The sequence below is a fragment of the Chelonia mydas genome, chromosome 5, assembly GCF_015237465.2.
Source record: "Chelonia mydas isolate rCheMyd1 chromosome 5, rCheMyd1.pri.v2, whole genome shotgun sequence".
Lineage (NCBI taxonomy): Eukaryota > Metazoa > Chordata > Testudines > Cheloniidae > Chelonia > Chelonia mydas.
The window spans coordinates 68,121,324-68,145,453 of NC_051245.2; the positions used below are offsets into that span (position 1 = coordinate 68,121,324).

Sequence of the window (24,130 nt, forward strand, 5' to 3'; positions counted from 1 at the left end):
CATTTGTTAGTAATGTAGTAGGAATTAGTGTAGAAAATATTTATTAAAAAGCAGAGGTTCACGAGATATACAACTTTTTGTCCACTGCATAGGTGACATAATGTCTATTTGAATTTAGAATTAAAAAAACATGCCTTCAAAATTTGAGTGTAAGATTGCATTAATAATTAGTCCTGACCTTTAAAGTGAACATTTGGAGCTCAATTCTGATATACATACTACTAATCTTTCTGAGCTACTGAGTTGTGTTTGGACTTTTAACTCACTGTAAGGTTAAAAACTGATATCAGTCATCGCTATCAGCTAGGGGACAAAGGGAGAGCAGAGCCTTTTCAGCTAATGAAAAGTGGATCCTCTTGGCTTGAAAACTAAGAGTAGCTGGATCCAACTATAAGTGAGAAACCTGCTTAGACAAAGGTTCTAACTTGCTGAAATTGTTTGTCACTAGAAAGCATGTTTTGTTTTGTTTTACTTGTAACTATATCTGTGCATTCTGTTTTCTTAGTGTCACGTAAATATCTGTTCTTAGTTAATAAACTTATTTTTGTTGTATTACAAAATCATCTCAGTGTTGTGTATTAAACTGAAGAGTGAAGTCCTTAGCTAAATTAACAAACTGGTGTGTGCTCTGTCTCTTTGGGGGCAGTTAACTTGATAACTTCTGTGAATATCGACTCAAAAGGACTGGACGCAGCAGGGGAGATGATTTTGGGGAGACTACAGACTGGAAGGGCTGTTGGTGTTACCCAGTAAGGAGTAACCAGGCTGGTGGAACCCAGGGAGAGGATACTGTGTTGTAAGCAAGTTGCTGCTGTTAGGGCTCTGCACTGCACAGAAGCACCCAGGGTCACAGGGCAGGCAGTGACGCAACCCCCTTCCTGGTCTGGGTGAAATCCCAAAACGTTACAATGACGTGCAGCTCTCTGTCTCATCTGACCCTGTATGTGCTGTTGAAAACCTTTCTCAAGGTCTCTGAGACTGTGGCATGGATAAGGGCAAGCTGTCTGAAGATCAATCCAGGTTAGATTAAAGGAATGCTAGAATGTTGTTGGGACGCAGCCAGAAGATATTCAGCCAGGACTAAAAAGAAAAGGGGTACTTGTGGCACCTTAGAGACTAACCAGTTTATTTGAGCATGAGCTTTCGTGAGCTACAGCTCACTTCATCGGATGCATAGCATATCGTGGAAACTGCAGAAGACATTATATACACACAGAGACCATGAAACAAAACTTCCTCCCACCCCACTCTCCTGCTGGTAACAGCTTATCTAAAGTGATCATCAAGTAGGGCCATTTCCAGCACAAATCCAGGTTTTCTCACCCTTCCCCCCCCTCCCCCCCCCCCACACATACAAACTCACTCTCCTGCTGGTAATAGCATGTACATTGGTCAAACTGGACAGTCTCTACGTAAAAGAATAAATGGACACAAATCAGATGTTAAGAATTATAACATTCATAAACCAGTCGGAGAACACTTCAATCTCTCTGGTCACGCAATCACGGACATGAGGGTCGCTATCTTAAAGCAAAAAAACTTCAAATCCAGACTCCAGCGAGAAACTGCTGAATTGGAATTCATTTGCAAATTGGATACTATTAATTTGGGCTTGAATAGAGACTGGGAGTGGCTAAGTCATTATGCAAGGTAGCCTATCTCCCCTTGTTTTTTCCTACAACCCCCCCCCCCCCAAGACGTTCTGGTTAAACTTGGATTTATGCTGGAAATGGCCCACCTTGATTGCTGTGCACATTGTAAGGAGAGTGGTCAGTGTGGATGAGCTATTGCCAGCAGGAGAGTGAGTTTGTGTGTGTGGTTTTTGGAGGGGGGTGTGTGTGGGGGGGGGTGAGAAAACCTGGATTAGTGCTGGAAATGACCCACCTTGATTATCATGCGCATTATAAAGAGAGGTTTCAAAGAGGGATTGGCTATTACCAGCAGGAGAGTGAGTTTGTGTGTGTGGGGGGGAAGGGTGAGAGAACCTAGATTTGTGCTGGAAATGGCCCTACTTGATGATCACTTTAGATAAGCTGTTACCAGCAGGAGAGTGGGGTGGGAGGAAGTTTTGTTTCATGGTCTCTGTGTGTATATAATGTCTTCTGCAGTTTCCACGATATGCTATGCATCCGATGAAGTGAGCTGTAGCTCACGAAAGCTCATGCTCAAATAAACTGGTTAGTCTCTAAGGTGCCACAAGTACTCCTGTTCTTTTTACGGATACAGACTAACACGGCTGCTACTCTGAAACCTGTTACTATGTGATTGTGTTATATAAGAACCAATAAAACCATCACATAGTAACAGGTTTCAGAGTAGCAGCCGTGTTAGTCTGTATCCGTAAAAAGAACAGGAGTACTTGTGGCACCTTACAGACTAACAAATTTATTAGAGCATAAGCTTTCTTGGGCTACAGCCCACTTCATCGGATGCATAGAATGGAACGTATAATAAGATATATACACATATACAGTTAAGTTGGAAGTTGCCATACAAACTGTGAGAGGCTAATTAGTTAAGATGAGCTATTATCAGCAGGAGAAAAAAACTTTTGTAGTGATAATCAAGATGGCCCATTTAGACATCTAAATGAGCAATCTTGATTATCGTTAAAAAGTTTTTTTTCTCCTGCTGATAATAGCTCATCTTAACTAATTAGCCTCTCACAATTTATGGTAACTTCCAACTTCTCTCTCTCTCTGTGTGTGTGTGTGTGTAGATAGCTAGATCCATCTATCTGTCTATCTATATATCTTACTATATGTACCATTCTATGCATCCGATGAAGTGGGCTGTAACCCACGAAAGCTTATGCTCTAATAAATTTTTTAGTCTCTAAGTTTTAGAGCAGCAGCCGTGTTAGTCTGTATCCGCAAAAAGAAAAGGAGTACTTGTGGCACCTTAGAGACTAACAAATTTATTTGAGCATAAGCTTTCGTGAGCTACAGCTCACTTCATTGGATGCATTCAGTGGAAAATACAGTGGGGAGATTTATATACACAGAGTACATGAAACAATGGGCGTTACCGTACACACTGTAACAAGAATGATCAGGTAAGGTGAGCTATTACCAGCAGGAGAGCCGGAGGGGAGGCGGGGGGAGCCTTTTGTAGTGATAATCAAGGTGGGCCATTTCCAGCAGTTGACAAGAACGTCTGAGGAACAGTGTGTGTGTGTCTGTGTGTGGGGGGGAATAAACATGGGGAAATAGTTTTACTTTTTTAGTAATGACACATCCACTCCCCGTCTTTATTCAAGCCTAAGTTAATTGTATTGCAAATTAATTCCAATTTAGCAGTCTCTCGTTGGAGTCTGTTTGTTTTTGAAGTTTTTTTGTTGAAGAATTGCCACTTTTAGGTCTCTAATCGAGTGACCAAAGAGATTGAAGTGTTCTCCGACTGGTTTTTGAATGTTATAATTTTTGACGTCTGATTTGTGTCCATTTATTCTTTTACGTAGAGACTGTCGAGTTTGACCAATGTACATGGCAGAGGGGCATTGCTGGCACATGATGGCATATATCACATTGGTAGATGTGCAGGTGAACAAGCCTCTGATAGTGTGGCTGATGTAATTAGGTCCTATGACTGTGTCCCCTGAATAGATACGTGGACACAGTTGGCAACGGGCTTTGTTGCAAGGATAGGTACCTGGGTTAGTGTTTTTGTTGTGTGGTGTGTGGTTGCTGGTGAGTATTTGGTTCAGGTTGGGGGGCTGTCTGTAAGCAAGCACTGGCCTGTCTCCAAAGATCTGTGAGAGTGGTGGGTCGTCCTTCAGGATAGGTTGTAGATCCTTGATGATGCATAATAGCTCACCTTACCTGATCATTCTTGTTATAGTGTGTATGGTAACACCTATTGTTTCATGTTCTCTCTGTATATAAATCTCCCCACTGCATTTTCCACTGCATGCATCCGATGAAGTGAGCTGTAGCTGACAAAAGCTCATGCTCAAATAAATTTGTTAGTCTCTAAGGTGCCACAAGTACTCCTTTTCTTTTAGTTTCTAAGGTGCCACAATCACATAGTAGCAGTTTCTAGGAAGGCCTTTTTCCATCTGTCCGGCAAAGAGATTAAAACTTTTTCTTTTGGATGAGGAGCTGTTGCTGCCATCCATATCTGTCACGTTAGATTACTGCAATGTACTGTACATTGTACAGTACTGATGTACTGTACATCAAGCTACATCTTAAATAAAAACCCCCAAACAGAATTCTTCATAGAATGTGGCCGTCTGCATATTATGTGATGTATCTCATTGAGAGTACATGCCGCAAATGATCAGGGTTTGACATTGACTGCTTATTGTTTCGGGGCAGAGGTTTAAGGTATTGGTTTTGACCAATAAAGCTGTATGTAAATTACATGAGATCTGTCTCCTTGAGAGACTATCTTTCTTCCTCAACAGTGGTTATGGTGATAGAGATGCTTAAGATGGAACCATCTGGATATGAGAGGGGACTGTCTGCAGTAAATTCACCAAGAGGCCACCTCCTTACGTCCAGGTTGTTCTAGTTTAAGCACCTTCACTGAGTGCAAGAGGGCCCTTCATTTTGGAACATGTAGTGTTCTACCACTTGGTCCAAAATAGTCTGAAACTGTTCACCTTCAGAGTGTGCTGAAAGTTCCATCTTTCATTTACACAGGCTTTTGGGGATAAAGGATCGCAACAAGGGCTGCTGTTCTGAAGCAAAGGGGATGTTGGTTGAGTTGATTTTAACACTTGGTTTAATTCTCCTATGGTTTTGGGGTGAGTAGTAGTTGCTGGCTTAGTCTTTCCTGTTTGGTTTAATTTTGAATTAGTACACCTTTGCCATCAGAACCTGGAATAGATTTCTTTTGTGTGTTGTCAGGGTTCCCTCCCCACTCTGAACTCTAGGGTACAGATGTGGGGACCCACATGAAAGACCCCCTAAGTTTATTTTTTCCAGCTTAGGCTAAAACTTCCCCAAGGCACAAATTCTTTGCCCTTGAAGGGTACGCTGCCACCACAAAGTGATTTAACAAAGAATCAGGGAAAGGACCACTTGGAGTTCCTATTCCCCCAAAATATCACCCCAAGCCCTTACACCCCCTTTCCTGGAGAGGCTTGAGAACACTATCCTAACAACTTGGTTACAAAGTGATCACAGACCCAAACCCCTGGGTCTTAGGATAATAGAGAAATCAGTCAGGTTCTTAAAAGAAGGATTTTATTTTTAAAAAAAGTAAAAATCACCTCTGTAAAATCAGGATGGAAAATAACTTTACAGGGTAACAGATTAAAAAACACAGGAGAACTTCCTCTAGGCTTAGTTTCAAAGTTACAAAAAACAGGAAAGGAAAAATTCACAAGCAGAACAAAAGATAATCTAACACGCCTTGCCTGGCTTTTACTTACAATTTTTGTAATATGAGAGACTTTTAGGATAGTTTATAGGAGGAGGGGTTTTCTGACCCCATGCTTCTCTGCTTCTCAAGAGAACATACAAAACAAAGCCTCCCCCCACTCCAAGATTTGAAAGTATCTTCTTTCCCTGTTGGTTCTTTTGGTCAGGTGCCAACCACGTTATTTGAGCTTCTTAACCCCTTACAGGTAAGGAGGAATTCTAGGCTGCCCTTAGCTTTATGGTTATGACCTGTGTATTTACAAATCTAAATAAATTAAACAGTTGTAATAAACCCTGTATGTTTCTGGTGTTGTGACAATTTGTTCTATGGCTGGCCTTTTTTTATTTTTGAAAGGAACATAGAGTGTTGGCAGCTGCAAAATAGATAAGGCTTATGAAAAACTTCTGAGATAACTACTTTGCAGCATGGAAAGAATATTTTAGATGGGATTCAGGGCAGGGTGGATTCATGATTTAAATCAAATTGATTTAAATCACTAGTCAGGAAGACTCGATTTAATCATAGATTTTGACATAGAAGAGCATTCTTGTTGGTTGTTATAACCTTAATACATATTCTTCACAACTCAGATAGATGTGGGTTTCATTTTTAGAAGGCACACACTATACATTTTTAAAGTGATTTATTTTGAAAACTTTTCAGATTAGTTTTACAGCTATATCAGAAAATGAATGATTGTTTGATTATTTCATTTACCAAAGGTAATGGAAGCAGATAATTCACCTCCCAATGACTTCATAAATATCTCCAATTCAAAAGTTTAATCATTAATATTGTGAGGATTTTCTTGCCATGCTGTATTAGGAGGAGAACATCACCAGACAGACATTTAAATTGTTTTTTTAGCTAAAACAACAATGTTATGTAGTCTGGATTTTTTTCTTCAACAGCAAACATATAATATTTTAACAAACAAGCATATGCATTTTTGAATTTAGTTAAACATTCAAGTTTTTTAAAATCAGATTTGTTTTTGTTAAAATTGTTTTGAACTAAAATAGTTAAATGAAATATTAAAAAAAAATTAAATTGACTGTCAGCCAGGTCAACATGAGAAACTTAAAATATTGGCTTCTGCAGCTAACTCGGTCGTCTTCATCTTCATTTTCCTGTTTGTTCATAATCTGGAAAAGAAAAACAACCTTTCCTGCTTTTTCAGGTTCCAAACAATTTTTCAATTGGTAATGAATTAGTCCAAAGGAAAAAAATATTTTCTACAGCGGCAGAAGAAGCTACTGCTGTTAAGTGAGATTATCACTTCAACAAGTCTCTGAATCCAAGTGCTTAAGTGACTTCCACCAGTTCTCTGGTATGACTTTCTTTAAAACATCAGCAAACATACATTTCTTGAATGGTTCACCTTCAACTCTGAAGTTTATTACAGTTAGCATTAATGAGGGATGATTGCTGGATGTCCATGTCATAACCAACTCCTGTTCTTCTTCAGTTAAGGTTTGACCCTGCTACCGAGTATTGAGAATATTTGCAAGAAAATGAGCTGGAGATAGTGCTTGTCCCATTTGTTTTTTAATGCTTGTAATTTAACTCTGTCATTGCATATTTCTCTTTGTAAGACCTCACTCAGTTCCTTCCAAATTTCAACAGCGTCAGCAATAAAACACCTATTTCCCTGTATTTTGTTCAAGGCTACAGAAATAGGCTTCAGGGTACTCAGCATGTGTTCAACATTTCTCTTAAACCCAATGTTGAGAACTTTGGCTGTGACAGTGCCATTTATTTTTTCACAATTTTGTTCACAAACTGTCATCAGATGAAGCCAGTTGTTGATATGGTGCTCAAAACAGTCCACTACTCTGAGTTCCATCACAAGTCTTGTGGGAGAATTAGCTTGGTTCTTCCCACTTTTTTCAGAGCAGCTGCTGCCGTCTTCTAGACTGAGCACTGAGTCCCATTGGTAGATAGAAAGATTAACCTAAATAATCTATACAGAAGCCCCTGGAACCCCATAAGATTGGGTCCCTAATCCACGAACTATTGGAACTCATTTACAAAACTTTTTTTAAACATTATATGAATGTATTGTCTCATACTATAGAATTAGAATTTATAATCCCTATTCCATGATGAGATATCTTTGAGCTATAATGTATCTTAATTAAAACTATCTTTAGATCGGTTTTTTCCTCAAAAAGCATTTTATCAAAAAATCCAATTTAAATAAAAAATCTGATTTTTTTTGATTTTTTTAAAAAAATCATTGATTTTTATCCACCCTGATTCAGGGATTTATCCACCCTGATTGATTTGATCCACCCTGTCTGAGTTTATAATAAAAGTGCTTGCTATTTAGTGTAGCCTGGTGCATTCCAAAGCACAATTTCATATATATGTAAATTGCTTTTCAGAAACATTTTTAAGATATAGGGATAAGTCAACCTTGCAACAATGGCTTAATGATATCAAGGGTTATAGACTGAGAGGCAGGGACATCTGTCACTCATTTGCATGTGCCCGGGAACCTTGTGCTGTTGGTAATGGGGGACTCATAGAATACACAAGTATTGCCTGTTAAAGCCATTTGTTTAATTCTTTAAACAGACAGTCCTTTGTGGTAGTTGTCTGGTGCTTCTGTTTTGCCAGCACTACAGTGGAGAGTGTAGCAAGGGGTGGGAATGAGAGAAAGGGAGACTGATAGATTGTAGTCCCTTCCATGCAGAGCCATAGAGTGCAGTTAGGAAGGAGAAGTGCTGGTGAGCCTCCATTATTTAAGAGAGCACATCTCTCCATTGAAAGTATAGAGCAGTGCTGTGATTTGTTTGGTCGTGTGACCTTAATCTTGCCCCTTGTATGCCCACCCTGTGCAATGAATAAATCGGGATTTGTGTGTGTGGGGGGGGGGAATGTGATTATAGAGTTAAAGACTATATATTATAATGCATATGCACAATGGGCCATGTTAAGGTTGAGTGAACAACTGTAATCTGGCATTTCCTAACTTTTGAGAGCTTGAGTTGCAGCCTAAATAGTATTTTTAACATAAATTTTTCTGTATGCAACTTCCTAGTTTTTTAAAAAGAAAAAGGTAAAGGCAAATTATGTTATGCGTACCTCAAAACTGTCCATCATTTGAACTGTGAATGTATATTATTGTAGCACAGACCATTACCACTTGAGCTATAGGACTAACAATGTTTTCTGGCAGCAGAAAGCTGTTATCCCCAAAGGGAGGATGAATTGTTGGGTCTAGGTGCTGAGTCTAGGGAGGGCAGTGTGTTACGGGCCATGTACTGTCTCAGAGTAGGGAGAAGCCCAGCTACTCCCACTTCCTCCTTCCTGTAGTTCCAAGGCATTCGAGTACAGTGGTGGCAAGGCAGCAGGATTAGTCTGGCTTTAAAATATTTGTGTTTATTATTTTGCCATGCTGCCAAAACTTTGTTGAGGAAAGAAAGTGAGAGAAGGGAAATAGTGATTTTAAATAACCTGTATCTCAATTCAGTCCAGGGTTCCTTCACCCTGGATTTTTTCTGCAAACTGTCCTCATGCACACCAATGGCAAGTTCAACACCAAGCACTTTATTTACAAGGTTTAGCTCTGCTGTACTCAGGAGCTTTAAATTTAACTGAAAAATAATCAGAGGAGTAGTTTTGTGTTACTAGAGGCTGTAAAACAAGACGAAGGTAGCTACAATACTCTGGCTTATTGTAAGTAAACAACTTGCACAGGCTAAAACTTATAACAAAAATTTGCAATATTGTTAAATTAGTTTAAGCTTTAAAAACAAAGAACCAAAATAGTGTGGTACTTATTTGAATAGCAGAGTAAATTTGAATTTGTCCAATACCCATTAGAAAATTTCAGAAGTCAAATGAGGAGCTTTGAGAGAATTTTACATTCATTTTTCATTTTTTGACTTGCACAATTTTGAAATTAAAATGAATTTCATTGTTCAGGCTGTCTACTTAATTTTTTTAAATTTTACAACTAATTATTTTCATTTTTCAAAAAGCTGCTGAATTTACTATGCAAAATATTTCTATTTCAAGACCTGTAGGACAGAGTTCTTAGTTGTCACAGATCATTAGAGCAGTTGCACAGCGTTAGTTAAATCAGACCTGTCAAATGAGATTAGCAAGGTGCACTATGGTCTTCTTTCCATGCTATAACTTCATGCCAAAAATTACTGTATTGAGACAGGTGATATCAATGAGGGACCAAAAGTTGCAAGCATAAGTAACAAAAGCGGCTCAGTTTAAAGTTGCCCCAATGTTCAACGACTTTTGGGATTTCTCAGGTCCTACTTTTAGCTAATTTTAAAAAAGTGCTTCAGGGTAAATTATGGATTGATTATTTATAGTTCTCTGGTGAAATACATAAAGCAAGAAGAATTTTATTTTGGTTAGATATGATTTGTCTTTCTATGACATTCATTTTCTTTATTTTTAAGATCCCTTGTATCGGATATTTTTCTCACTACTAGAGTTTTCGTTGATGGTAGGGGATGTGTGGTGTATTGATTCTGTAAAGAGACTTTCTGCTAGCTTTCCTAGACTGAGATTAAGTTAGAGACAAGAAAATTGCTTTCCTGAAGTTTAAATTTCTCAGAAATAATGTAGTTTTTCATACATTCAGTTCATTTATCCTTAGGGATTTGATCCACTTTAAAATTTAGAACAGGGTTGAGGTTTAAAAGGAAATCATGGTTTGAAGAGATTGCAGTATTACAGATACACCCTTCTGAAACGCACATCAGTCACCTATTTTTTGGAGTGGAAAACAAAAGCCTTAAACTGCTCTAAGTGATAAATTAATTCACCTAATGTGATAGAATCATAGAATAGCAGGGTTGGAAGGGACCTCGGAGGTCATCTAGTTCAACCCCTGGCACAAAGCAGAACCAATCCCCAACTAAATCATCCCAGCCTGACCTTAAAAACCGCCAAGGAAGGAGATTCCACCATGTCCCTAGGTAATCTATTCCAGTGCTCCACCATCCTCCTAATGAAAAAGTTTTTCCTAATATCCAACCTAAAACTCCCTCACTGCAAGTTGAGACCCACTGCAACTTACTCCTTGTTCTGTCATCTGGTACCACTGAGAACAGTCTAGATCCATCCTCTTTGGAACCCCCTTTCAGGTATTTGAAAGCAGCTATCAAATCCCCCCTCATTCTTCTCTTCTGCAGACTAAATAATGCCAATTCCTTCGGCCTCTCCTCATAAATCATGTGCTCCAACCCCCAATCATATTTGTTGCCCTCCGCTGAACTCTTTCCAATTTTTCCACATCCTTCTTGTAGTGTGGGGCCCAAAACTGGACACAGTACTCCAAATGAGGCCTCACCAATGCTGAATAGAAGGGAACGATCATGTCCCTTGATCTGCTGGTAATGCTCCTACTTATACATCCCAAAATGCCATTGGCCTTATTGGCAACAATGGCACACTGTTGACTCATATCCAGCTTCTCGTCCACTGTAACCCCTAGGTCCTTTTCTGCAGAACTGCTGCCTAGCCATTCGGTCCCTAGTCTGTAGCGGTGCATGGGATTCTTCCTTCCTAAGTGCAGGACTCTGCCCTTGTCCTTGTTGAACCTCATCAGATTTCTTTTGGCCCAATCCTCTAATTTGTCTAGGTCCCTCTGTATCCTATCCCTACCCTCCAGCATATCTACCTCTCCTCCCAGTTTAGTGTCATCTGCAAACTTGCTGAGGGTGCCGTCCACACCATCCTCCAGATCATTTATGAAGATACTGAACAAAACCGGCCTGAGGACTGACCCTTGGGGTGCTCCACTTGATACTGGCTGCCAACTAGACATGGAGCCATTGATCACTACCCGTTGAGCCTGATGATCTAGCCAGCTTTCTATCCACCTTATAGTCCATTCATCCAGCCCATACTACTTGAACTTGCTGGCAAGAATACTGTGGGAGACCATATCAAAAGTTTTTCTAAAGTCCAGGAGTAACACGTCCACTGCTTTCCCCTTATCCACAGAACCAGTTATCTCGTTGTAGAAGGCAATTAAGTTAGTCAGGCATGACTTGCCCTTGGTGAATCCATGCTGACTGTTCCTGATCACTTTCCTCTCCTCTGAATGCTTCAAAATTGATTCCTTGAGGACCTTCTCCGTGATTTTTTCAGGGACTAAGGTGAGGCTGACTGGCCTGTAGTTCCCTTGCTTACTTCAGAAGCAGTGTGAACTAAGAATGTGGATCTATTATAGTATCTTGAGTGGATTTAAGAATAAGGGCCCACTGGATATATGAACTGGGGTGGCCCATTAGTTGGGAAAACATGGAGTTTAGGGACAAGCTAATGTGACTGAAGATGCTGGTGGTCATGGGGAAAAGAGGAGCTCACAATTCAGGATGGAGGAAGAAGAATCCCTTCTTCAGTGTCACACAGGGACTCATTAACCTTACTAGATCACTTGACTCCGATGCCCATTGCCCTCCCTCCCCTGCCCCCCAGGCTCCTCACAACCAAAAATAAACAGAGATACAATGTAGGTGAGGTAACATCTGTTACTGGACCAATTTCTGTTACCTCCCCCACCTTGTGTCTCTAATATCCTGGGACAACACTGGAAACAAACAAACCTAAAAAGCAAACCACTGCAACACAACAAACACCCAAAACCAGGGCTGGATTGAAGGACGAAAGTACCCTGGTCACTGTCTCTGGAGCAACCCACAACACAGGAACTTAACACCCATCAATTTACCAGAAGAGTGAGTGTGTGTGTGTGTGTGTGTATTGTAGTAAATTGAGAGGAGTGTTAGTAAAATAATATGGGCTGCTCATAAGATATTTTAATATGTAGTCCATAGAATAGTTTGGGTTAATAAATAAATAAAAGTTAGGTTTTGGGCCTAAGTTAGCCTAAGGGTAGAGAAGTATGAGATATTGAAGCAGCTATTGTGAGAAGTCCAAAATAAATAGGAGACAGTGTTATGAGAAAGTAAGAGTTAGCAAGGACATGACCCAGGGTTGTTGTTATGTTTTGGTTATAATCGATTGAGCAAAGTTTTTAATGTGTTTTTGTAAATTGTGAATGTTTTATTAAAATGCTATCTAGAGTGTGAGAAGGACATTGGTGCAGATGTTAATTTAAATAATGTGTAATGTAAAGAGTGAATAAGAAGGTGGCAGAAATACAATTATGATTAAGGCAATTTTAATGTTAATTATTAGTATAACAGAGTATATAAGGAGTAGTTTAGCTAAATTCAGGGATAGCTCCAACTAACATCAAAAGTGTACTGTTAGGTTCCAGGATTTTAAGGCTGTACTTCGCACTGTTGTCAGTGGACTGATTTCCCACTGATACACCATTTCATCTTTGAGTGTGAGTATAATAGTAGCATTTGTGTAAGGAGTAATTGCATGGCTGTTTGCTTAACTTATCATTTTTCTTTTTAAATAAAGTTTGTCTGGATCATTCAAAGTGTTGCCCAGTGCTCTTCTATTAAATAAATTTTCTGTAACCAACCTAGAGGCTCAAACCTGAAAATTTAGTTGGATTTTATAGCGTCCTTGTCTTTAACAGCTTAATATTAGTTGGGAGCATTTCAACATAAAAGTTACAAATAGAAACTCAAATATGCGTTGTGTATTTTACTGTATGTTGTGGCAATAACTATTAAACTTAAGAAATTAATCTTCTCTCCATGTATTTATCTCCTTTTTCATGTTTTATGACTTTCTTTCCAGCCATTTTGGCGTTCCTATTCCCTCTTTCATCTTCATCAGTATTTACCCTCATGCTGATTTCTTTTCTTTTCTTTTTTTCCCTTTTTTGTGTTTTCTTCTGTTTTGTAAAACATATACCTCTGCTGTTTCTTGTTTTTCCCCACATATACTTCAGTGTAGCAGAGAGAAACTGAAGGGGGAGAGGCAATTCTAACTTGCCTTCTCTGGTGTCCATAGGGCTTGTCTTCATTGTCTTATTAGCCTGAGTTAATTTCCTTTAGGTACTCCACTGAATCTAGTGTGGCTGAAGGGAGAGTGGGCACACTGCAAAGGTTCTCAAGTCATCCTTGAGTAACTGTATGTACAGTTGCAGTAATGACCCAAGTGAGATGCTTGCTTTCTAGGGGCATTTCCCTTAGTTCTTAGTGTTGCAGTATCGAGCCACTCCTTCCAAACTCTTGCAGTTTATTTTGGTAAAATGTTTCTGTTCTGGTCACATGGGTGGAAGTGGACTTCCCCCAGCAGCTTATTACAATATTCCACTTCGACTTGTGTTTGTTACCTGCATTCTGGTGGAAAGCCATGGATCCTGCTCTGAATGATGAAGTAGGATCCATTGCTTTTCCCTGCTCATCTCCTAGTCTCCCCTGCCCAGCTTGCTGAGGCAGCTGTTGTGAGGCTAGAAGCACAGGTGGCTCAATCTTTTATTCTCCATGCAGCTCCCAGTTCTCCTTCCCAGCTTGGAGGGGTAGGTATCGCTGGTGGGCTCTGTATTTACATTTGTCCATGAGAAAGCTGCCTCTGAAAGTGCATTTATTTTGATGGTGATACTGGAAAAAGGATGTGTTAAATATCCTTTCCTCTGTGTGGCAGTCTCAGAACTCACAGAAACATTTGCTGCTGCCTCACCTCACATTGGTGTTGGAGATCTTGATCTCTCCTGGCAGGGTCATGGCGGATGTACATAACCACCATATACTCATCCCCTCTCCGTTGCTGTTCCCGCTTCAGCTTCTCCCTTTCAAGCTCAAAGAGGTGGTCATACTGTCTGCCAGTCACCATGCATTTTCATCAGAAGGATGTCCCAGTGCCCTCCTCTTTCTTCTTCTCTGGTTCTGGGTCTTAGTGCTGACTGTCAGTAGCCTTTTGAGTAGGTGACCAGGTGTGCAGCAGTGTGTTTTACAATAAACCTCAGTTACAGTATTTAAATCCCCTGCCCCCCTTGGAATCCCTCTTCATTCCCATGTGTATGCCAGGGAGGGGACTGATAGTGGAGACTAAGGGTGATGGGGTAATGCTGGTTCCCATGTCCAGCAGGAAATGTTGAAACAGCAAACAGCATTACCCAAATCCTGCCATCTGGGTGCCAAAGGAGAGGAATGGAGATGGGGGGAGGGGAAGATGGTTCACACTCAGAAGGGAGCATACAAACAGCATAAATGGGGAGGAGTGGAGATATAGCTATTTCTCATTCCCAGCAGTTGCTGAAACCTGCCTTCAGGATGCTGGAAGAGAGTGGAGAATAGTGTTTCCTGTGCCCTGAAGGGACAATACAAAGTGACATTTTTAAAGCCGATATAGATTGGTTCTACAGAGGCACTGATGAGGTCCTTATGTCATGTCTCCCCTAACCATAACAATCATGAATCAAGTCTTTACATGGCTGAGGTGATGCTGTTTCAGCTGCCACTTCCTTCTTTTTCTCATTCGTGGAGTCCTGGGTGTGGTCCAAGTGGCTGTGGCTCCCTATGGAGAGCATCTGCTCTGCTCCACTTTGAGGACACTGTGGCTGTGGATGGCACTCGCTCTAGGTCATTCTCAATGTCCTCTGTGGTTGGTGCCTACAAAGTTCCCCAGGTACCCCTGAGCTGTCCAGAGTGTAGACGGACTTTGTACTTAGGGTCCAGGAGAGCACCCAGTTGTAGTATGGTGAGCTCCTGTACTTTGTCTAAGATACAGGGTCTTGAGGTATTTGGTCTTGTCTGGTACTGGTGGTCAGTTGGTGGATCCCTTCCTCGGTATGCCTCCATTACGAAATTAGGTCGATTTTATAGAAGTCGATTTTTAGAAATCGATTGTGTATGTCCCCACTAAGCGCATTATGGCGGCAGAGTGCGTCCTCACTACCGTGGCTTGCATCGACTCACAGAGCGGTGCACTGTGGGAAGCTATCCCACAGTTCCCGCAGTCTCCGCTGCCCATTGGAATTCTGCGTTAAGCTCCCAATGGGCAAAAACATTGTTGCGGGTGGTTTTGGGTACATGCCGTCAGTCTCCCCTCCCTCCCTCCGTGAAAGCAACTACAGACAATCACTTTTTTCCCTGGGTTACCTGTGCAGATGACACAGGACAGCAAGCATGGAGCCCGCTCAGCACACCGCTGCTGTTGCGAGCATTGTAAACACCTCGCACATTACACTGCAGTATGTCCAGAACCTGGCTAAGAGATGGCAGCACGAGGACAATTGTGAGGAGGACACAGACGTTCCTGAAAGCACAGGATGTGACAATTGGGACATCATGGCGGCAGTGGGGCTGGTTGATACAGTGGAATGCCAATTCTGGGCCCAGCAAACAAGCATAGACTGGTGAGACCGCATAGTCTTGCAGGTACGGGATGATTCCCAGTGGCTGCGAAACTTTCGTATGCGTAAGGCCACTTTCCTGGAACTCTGTGAGTTGCTTTCCCCCGCCCTGATGTGCAGGAATACCAAGATGAGAGCTGCCCTGACAGTTGAGAAGCAAGTGGCGTTAGCCCTGTGGAAGCTTGCAACGCCTGACAGCTACCGCTCAGTAAGGAATCAATTTGGAGTGGTCAGATCTACTGTGGGGACTGCTGTGATTCAAGTAGCCAATGCAATCACTGATTTTCTGCTATCAAGGGTAGTGACTCTGGGAAATGTGCAGGTCATAGAGGATGGCTTTGTTGCAATGGGTTTCCCTAACTGTGGTGGGGCGATAGATGGAACGCATATCCCTATCTAGGCACCGGACCACCTTGCCAACCAGTACATAAAGTACAAGGGGTACTTCTCAATGGTGCTGCAAGCACTGGTGGATCACAAGGGATGTTTCACTGACATCAACGTGGGATGGCCGGGAAAGGTGCATGACGCTTGAATCTTCAGGAACTCTGGGCTGTTTGAGCAGCTGCAAGAAGGGACTTACTTCCCTCCGCCGGGGAGGGGTACAGAAGTCGATTTTAAGAGCCCTTTAGGTCAATGCAGCAGGGTTGTTTGTGTAGACACATTCATTATAAAATCGACCTAACGTGGCTAAATTTGACCTAACCTGTAGTGTAGACCAGGGCTCAGACAGTTTGGATATGTTGTCATAATCTTTTACTTTGACTGTTGTGGTATTTAGGAAAAAATTAGTTTGGGTTCTCAATGACCAAACTAAGACCCAAACAGAGGTCTTAAAAATTAAATAAGAGTTCATGAATACTGCATGCAATATATACAGTATGTACCTTTTGAGAGGAGTAATTCTGTTGGTTAAACAAGTTATGTGTTCTTGAAAGTTTAATTTTTCTTCTGAGACAGAAGGTATCCTGAATGCATCCATCTAAGGTTTGATCACTGATCATTAGAAATTTGTGCAAATGAACTTTTTTATTGCTTTATTTGTAAATAGTGAATTATATTGTAATTGACAAAATTTAACTTTTAGTTTAAAGAACCTAGAGGACCACTTTTAGGGGAAGCTGTGAAAGCGCTGTGGTTCATCTCTTAAAGTGTGTGTTTGGCTTTGTGTGTGCATGTTTGTGTGTAAACAAGTAGCTACATTCATTTTTTTCTTTGATTTTCCAGAGCTGCTGAGATCCTTTATTCTTTTGCACTAGTAGAGTCCAAAAAATATGAAAAGATGAATGCATTTCCTTCGGTGGAAAATTATAAATTGCTGACGGAGGCTAGGAGGAACCTAGGACTCTTTCAGCACCATGATGCCATCACAGGAACATCTAAAGATTGGGTAGTTGTGGATTATGGAACTAGGTAATATAATTTAATGAGTACATTTAAATATTTACATTTATTTTCTCCTGTGTTTTTGTTATGAATATTCTGTATTTTTAATATAGCTACCAAAATATATACCACTGAGAAAATACTACTACTACTACTTCGTATTTTATATATTCTCTTCTATCTCAGCATATCCTTATAAAGTAGGGAAGTAGTTCCCCAATTTTGTAGAGTAAGAAATTGAGGCACATAGAGGCTACAATGTGCACGGGGGTTTTAAAGGAAGGTTGAAGATAAAGCTTGCAGCTTGTGCCTTAACCACAGGGCTATCATTCAAAGTAAAACTAGGTACTGCTGCATTAAGTCTCTGCCACTGTTAAGCACTGATCAAGAAACTTGATGTTGACTAGGTATTATGTGATTATCTTAGTCTTTCCCACTATATAACTTCCTATCTTCAACCTGGGACATCATTTTCTTATTATTATACTTATTAGCTCATTTGTAGATTGATTCTTTGTCCAGTTTGGAAGTGAATTGCTTTCTCTATATTTTGATAGAATAATTTATAATATTCTCCTAAGTAGTTGCAAAGTAGAGATATTGCTTTTAAAACACCCCCACCACACACACACCTATAGCTATATGAATGAATGATTCATTCAGAATATGTTTATGTACAGAAAATATGAAAAGTAGGTACTGGTGAACTTGCTGAATGGATGGCTTATTGGTAGAGAGAGAATACTATATTAAATAAGCCAATGCTTGAAATAATGCCCTTAAAACACTCTCTTCTGTTTCTGACTATTACATTCAGAGAGTATATTTAAAAAATCCTCCAAACTTTCCTATTTACTCTCCATGTGTATCTGTGCCATTTGGAAGGTAGGGAAAGCTGGAACTGTCCCAATTTAGCATTAATTCTCCAAAGCATGGAATGTGAAAGAGTTCAATATTATATAAATTATACACTTCCTTTTATCTCTGTTTATAATATAAGGAAAATGAGGCACCCTTCTAACAGATCACTTAAATTCAAATTCTTGGTGTTATCAGTATCACTTGATTTGCTATGGATGCCTATAAATTAATTCTTCACTGATTGTCAAAGGGATTATGGGCATTCTGATTAGAATATCACTTGTTCCTTTAGGCTATAACTAGGTTCTGGCATTTCTTGTAATTGCATTAAAGTCAATGGGAGCTGCTGGGTGTTCAGAACTCTTATAAATCAGGCCAGTTCTTTAGATGCCTTAATGCAGATTTAGAAATTTAACTTGAGGTACCTATGCTTGAAAATCTTGGCTTAATGTTCTTCTCACATATGTAGATCTACTAGAAAAAGGCAAAGCAAAAAAGTCTGATCAACAAGCTTGGATAATCTTGATCCATCAGTTATGGGGTTACTTTGAGACAGACTAAAATAAATGGGCATTGCCCTAGTAATGAAAAATAAGAAATCAAAATGAAAATAGCTCTTTATTCCGTGAGATGAGGAAAAGATAAACAGTAGAAATCTCAAATTAAAAAAGAAAATCTAACAAGGCTAGAAAGATCTGTAGCTCACGAAAGCTTATGCTCAAATAAATTTTTGTCTCTAAGGTGCCACAAGTACTCCTTTTCTTTTTGCTTCCAGTATGTAATTGATTGAAGAATGGGGAAGGCTCTGATACAAAGAATAAACCCAAGAAAGACTGTTTTCTCCAGAGTATAAACCAAAGGGGACCTCAACAGTTCAGTGAGATAACCAGAAGAAGATAAAGCTAGAACTAGACAGACAAGAGTGAGGGAACAGTAAGACCATACAAATATTTTGTGTTGTATTGCAGGTAGGAAGTATGCCTTCCCCTTCACTGTGGAAGATGATAGAGAGCAAATAAGTGCCAAAAGAAATTATGATACCAAAATAGGCAAATTCATTAACTTTACACTGTCCAAAGAGCTAAGATTTTGTATGGTTCCCCAAAATGGAAGTATCTTGAGTCTCCATAATAAATGCAGTGTTGACATCTTTGGGTGCATGCTTCCTGCTTCAAATGGTTAGCATAAAGAAGCAGTCCTCCAGCATGATACGTGATGATGATTTGTCTGCAGCATTAAAGACTTTTTGCAGCTTCTACAGACTTTTCCCAAGCCATCCTATCATGGCATGATAAATTCTGAAGTTCTTCAGTGCAAAGGAGAAGAGGATCAAATGAATTCTACAAAAAATCAGCTCCAGCATCATATTTGTATCTGTGCTATTCTGCATTCTCTCTGCCTTACAGTAGGAGTTATGACATCTAACGTAATGCAAGATCATGAGGTACTGAAAAGTGAATACCCAGGCTAAACAATTAATAGTCACATCAAAATATTCAAGAGTCAAAGTGCATGGGCAGCCTTAGAAAATGATGACTGAATAGTTGTCGGATAAAGACAAGCCGTTACTTTTATCAAAAAAACATAAATAGAGCAAATTGAGGCTTATATTTTCTTCCCAAAGCTTCACCGTGACAACAGAGAATCAGTGTCAGGAGAGCTTTGACATTTTATTTGGATAGAACAAAAGACTTTAGGAATCTCCTAAAACAGTGGTTTTCAATCTTTTTTCATTTGAGGACTCCTAAAAAATTTAGAATGGAGGTGTTAGACCCCTTTGAAGATCTTAGACATAGTCTGTGGATTCCCAGTGGTCGGCAATCCACAGGTTGAAAACCACTATCCTAAACTATTCCTCTCAATTGCAGAGAGATCCAAGGGATCCGCAATATCAAATCAGAGACTCTCCAAATGGATATCGAACTATATTAACTACTGCTATAATGCCCACAGTCTTCAATCCCTGTCTGGAGTCCAAACTCTTTTCATGAGATGTTTCCACTTCTGTAGCCTTCATCAGAAATATGCAGGGCAGAAACTTGGGCATCTGCCCATGTGTTTTTAAAATATTATGCAATTATCCATGCTCATCATCCCATGCCATATTTGGCTTCACAGTATTAGCATCAGTTATAGATTTGAATCTGAAGCCCCATTCCTCCATCAGCGGTACTGCTGTGGAGTCACCTTCAGTGGAGTACCCATAGGGAAGGTGAAGCTGGGAAAACCAACAAAAAGCTTATCTGGGTAGCGTCATTCACAATACTGCTGATTACGTGTTCGATTTGAAGCCCAGAATACGTAACACAAGTGCTGTATTTAAAAAACTTTATGCAGTATGGAAGTGCAGTGTGATTAGCAAAAACATCACACTGACTGCTTATAAAGATCTTAAGTATCATCTTCTATGGAGCAGAGTCCTGGAAAAGTAATTCTATCCCATGCAAATTTGAAACAGCTTTCAGTGCAGTTGTCTGCATAGACTATCCAAAGTAAAATTAACTTATTATATAATGAAAGATGGCTTAGAATGGACACACCTACATAAAAGGCAAGTAGTACCTAAGAAAGTTGGACATATTTTGGACATCTTTTAAGAATGACCAGTAACATGCTAAGTAAACTGAAATTTATTTAATGGAGATGGAGAAATTGACCTAAAGGCATGCTCTGTAGTACAATAATGGCTGAAGCAGCTTTATTGCAGCTAAATATGAAAGAGCTAGACACAAGAGCCCAGGGTAGGGATGATTGGGGCCATTTGCCTTCTTCCGTATGCTTCTGATAGTGTGGCAAGGATGGTGATGATTTTTGGGTGCCCAAATTGAGACAGGGTAAAGTAAGGGTCTAATTTTCAGGAGACAAGTGCTCAGTATTTTCTCAAAATTAGGGTCTTTCAAGGTATCTCAAGTTGGGCACCCAAAATAACTAGTCATTGTTGGAAATTTAGGTCAGAATAAAAAAATTAGACTCAGCTAAAGCAATACTTTTAATAGTTAATAATATTTCTATATCCTTTTTTCCAAGGGTCTTATAATGGCTTTTTATAAACATATAATCTCAAAACTAGTAACAATTGAAAATTCTATCAACAGGCTTTTCCACTCATTAATGAATTTGAAGAGGGTGATCATTGACTCTGCTCATATTCTTATCCTAAAAGACAAAGATACCTACATCTATAACCCATCAACTCCGTTCCTTAAGATGGTGAGTTGTCCTACTTATCGTTTTTGTATTTAAGTTATATGAATAATCTTTTAAGACTAATTATGAATGGTGTGGAGAAGTTCAACTTCTACTCTGAAAATTAACTATGTAAAGATTGTCCCTTCTTACTCAACAGATCTGATCTCTGTATGTAGTTAGAATTACAGGTGGTGTTGACAGCAAAAATAGATTTTACTGCTTATTGCAGTTGGCCCTGCAGAACCTACATAGCTGAAAGTGAGTGTACTGGACTCTGTTCCATGTGCATCATCAACAGCATTTATCTATTATCCAATTATTCTATACCTGTTTCTTGTGAAAATTGATGATAGTGAGGTTGCACAAGTGTAACTGTAGGCCTAACTTGACTTGTAGGTCATAATTACTGATGATGAAGGGGAAAGAAAGAGCCCATCCTGAATCTGAGCCCAGGTTGAATCTGCAGAATTGGAATATAGAACAGACGTACTTTTATTTGTAAATTGAGAGAATTTGATAAGGGAATCCACTGAGGAAAAATGAGCTCAAAATTCCTGCAGGCCATTTCTGAAGAGTCACTTTTCAGAAGAGAAACACACTAAAGGAATATATTTAATTTAAATAAAGCAAATACTATAATTTTTTTAGTCCATCTCTTTTAACAAACTATATTATTCCATACCAAAATCCTTTGTTATTGTTAGAAATATTTTAAAATTGCCCTGTTGAACACTTTAAAGACCGAAAATAACATAGTTAAGGTTACACACATCTTAAGTCTGTGCCTTTGCACATAAGTGTTACAATGCAGTCTCTAGTTACATGGTCATATGACACTTAAATAATTTAATATAATACATGAAAATGTTTCTACAATCAGCAATGTGCATAAGTAACATCTTGAAATATTTTTTCATTCATATATACTTAGTTTTATTTTCACATATTTTTAATTACTTGAACTTTTTAAGGCACATATTAATTAGGTCAGTATCTATGTCGTCACAGATCCAATCAAGAGCACCCTCATGGGCACTCATTACTCTGCTGAGAGAGGAATCCTGCTTCTAGATCCCTGAGGGCATGTCCACAGTGCAATCAAACATAGCTGGCCCTTGTCAACTGACTTGGGCTCGGTGGGCTTGGGCTGCAGGGCTTTACAATTTCAGTGTAATCATCTGGGCTCATGTTGGAGCTAGGTAACCTCTCCCCTGATAAACCAGCTCTCCTGGTTGGAAGCCAGTCTTTTCTCAAGAGCGATTATATTTCAATGGTTGTGCACGTAACAACTCTCTTTTACTAGACCTTTGCCACCCATCTGTGGAATTCCAGTCCAAGATGGGGGCAAACAGACCATAGAGAAGGCAAAAAGTACTGCACATTTGAAATGAAGTTTGCAACTTGGTAAAGATACATACAGAGTTTATTATCTAACCCAGGATTCACAAATTGTGCACACAGATTTCCCAAAATCATTACTTATGTATTAAGCTTTTTTGCTGGCTGGAAAGAAAAAAAATGTAATCTGGAAGTGCATTCAGGGATTTAAACAGTTAATTGTTACATTTACTTCAGGCAATTGCTTCCTCCCCTGAATTATATTTCAGGGCAGTTGTGCTGTGCTCATGCCTCATGCTGAGTTTTCAGTATTACTTTTCTGTAGTCATGTAGTATAGGAATATGGTTATTACCATAACACGTAAGAGTCCTAGTCATGGACCAGAGCCCCATTGTGCTAGGCACTGTACAAACATAGCACAGAAAGATGGTTTCCCCCCTTACAATCTTATCAGACAAGGGACAACTGATGGATACAGAGACACAAGGAGTACAAGGAAACAATGAGACTGTATTGGTCAGTGTGGTAGGCAATAGTCTCTCCACACCAGTGGCATAACCATTGTCAAATTTCTTTTGTAGACATCACAGAAATTCAGAGTTTTAAGGAGTGATTTGAAGGAGGATAATAAGGTAGCTGTGTGGATGTTTTATGGGAGCTTCTCTGAAGCATGAGGGGCAACATGGCAAAAAGCACAAGGGTGCTTGTTTGAAAATGTAACAAGTGTGAGTTATGGAGGTGGGAGTCAACATTTTGATAGTAAATGAGAAATGATAGGTAGGGTGGGGATATGCCACGGAGAGCTTTCAAAATGAGGACATTTAAATTTGGTGAGATAGAGAAGGGGGAGCCAGTGGAGGGATGCAAAAAGAGAGGTTGTCACAGATCCTAGCTGAGCATCTCTTCCAGGCATTTCTTACTCAGACCTTTAAGAAAATAACTTTGGGTAGAAACCAGACATGGACAATTTCAGCCATAGAGGTGAACTTTTGATAATATTCTGAGTAATTGAAATTAGAGAGTTCTAATGAAAGCTATTTTACTATTTTTAAGTATAATGGCTGCTACTCCCAGTATAAATAACCTATAGGTGTGAACTTATCAAGTCAGTGTTAGAAGAGGTGTGTTTTGTTTATTTTATTATATTCATTCACATTTTTAGACAGAATGGAGAGCTGTAGGCCACAACCCTTAATGACTTACTAGCGGTAACACAAAAGTTACTGCTTATGTAGTAGTACAAAAACTTACCTTCTTTAGGCTGTGACGGTTAGAGGGTGACTTGATTATAAGGGGGAGTTGTACCCATGGTAGAGGGTAGCTATATAAAGACTCCTTGTGCAAGGACAGGCAAACAGTCTTAGCATTTTATAGAGAGACTCTGGAGTTTAGGAAATAAACCTGTTTTTGAAAGTGCTTACTGCATAAACTTACACTGTTACTGACATATACTGACCTGCTGATGAACCAACAGCTCATTTAAAAAAACCCCAACCTTAATTTATCTGGACACCCACACAATCCTCCCTCCTCTTCTTTTGTTGTATGTAAACTTGGGTGGTGGAGCAGGGAGAGAATAGTTTGTTGAATTCTAACAAAGAGTAAACCTATGGCTTCTGCAACTAAACTGTAGGACTATAGTGCTTGAGAGGGTAAACCTCCAGCAACAGAAAGTTAATTTCAATGTACTGAAATTGTTTGTAAACCACACCAGCTATATTAGT

The 24,130-nt window shown here is 39.6% G+C and overlaps 1 protein-coding gene across 3 annotated transcripts in view; it reads left to right on the top strand.

The window, feature by feature from the left end:
* Window positions 1-24,130, top strand: part of MAN2A1 (mannosidase alpha class 2A member 1) — a 201,301-nt gene that overhangs the window by 94,556 nt on the left and 82,615 nt on the right. For all 3 annotated transcript variants that reach the window (XM_007055422.4, XM_043546417.1, XM_037901532.2), the window contains exons 10-11: window positions 16,859-17,044; window positions 20,974-21,088. In XM_007055422.4, coding sequence (XP_007055484.2) covers window positions 16,859-17,044; window positions 20,974-21,088 — 301 coding nt within the window. The remainder of the gene's footprint in view (window positions 1-16,858; window positions 17,045-20,973; window positions 21,089-24,130) is intronic.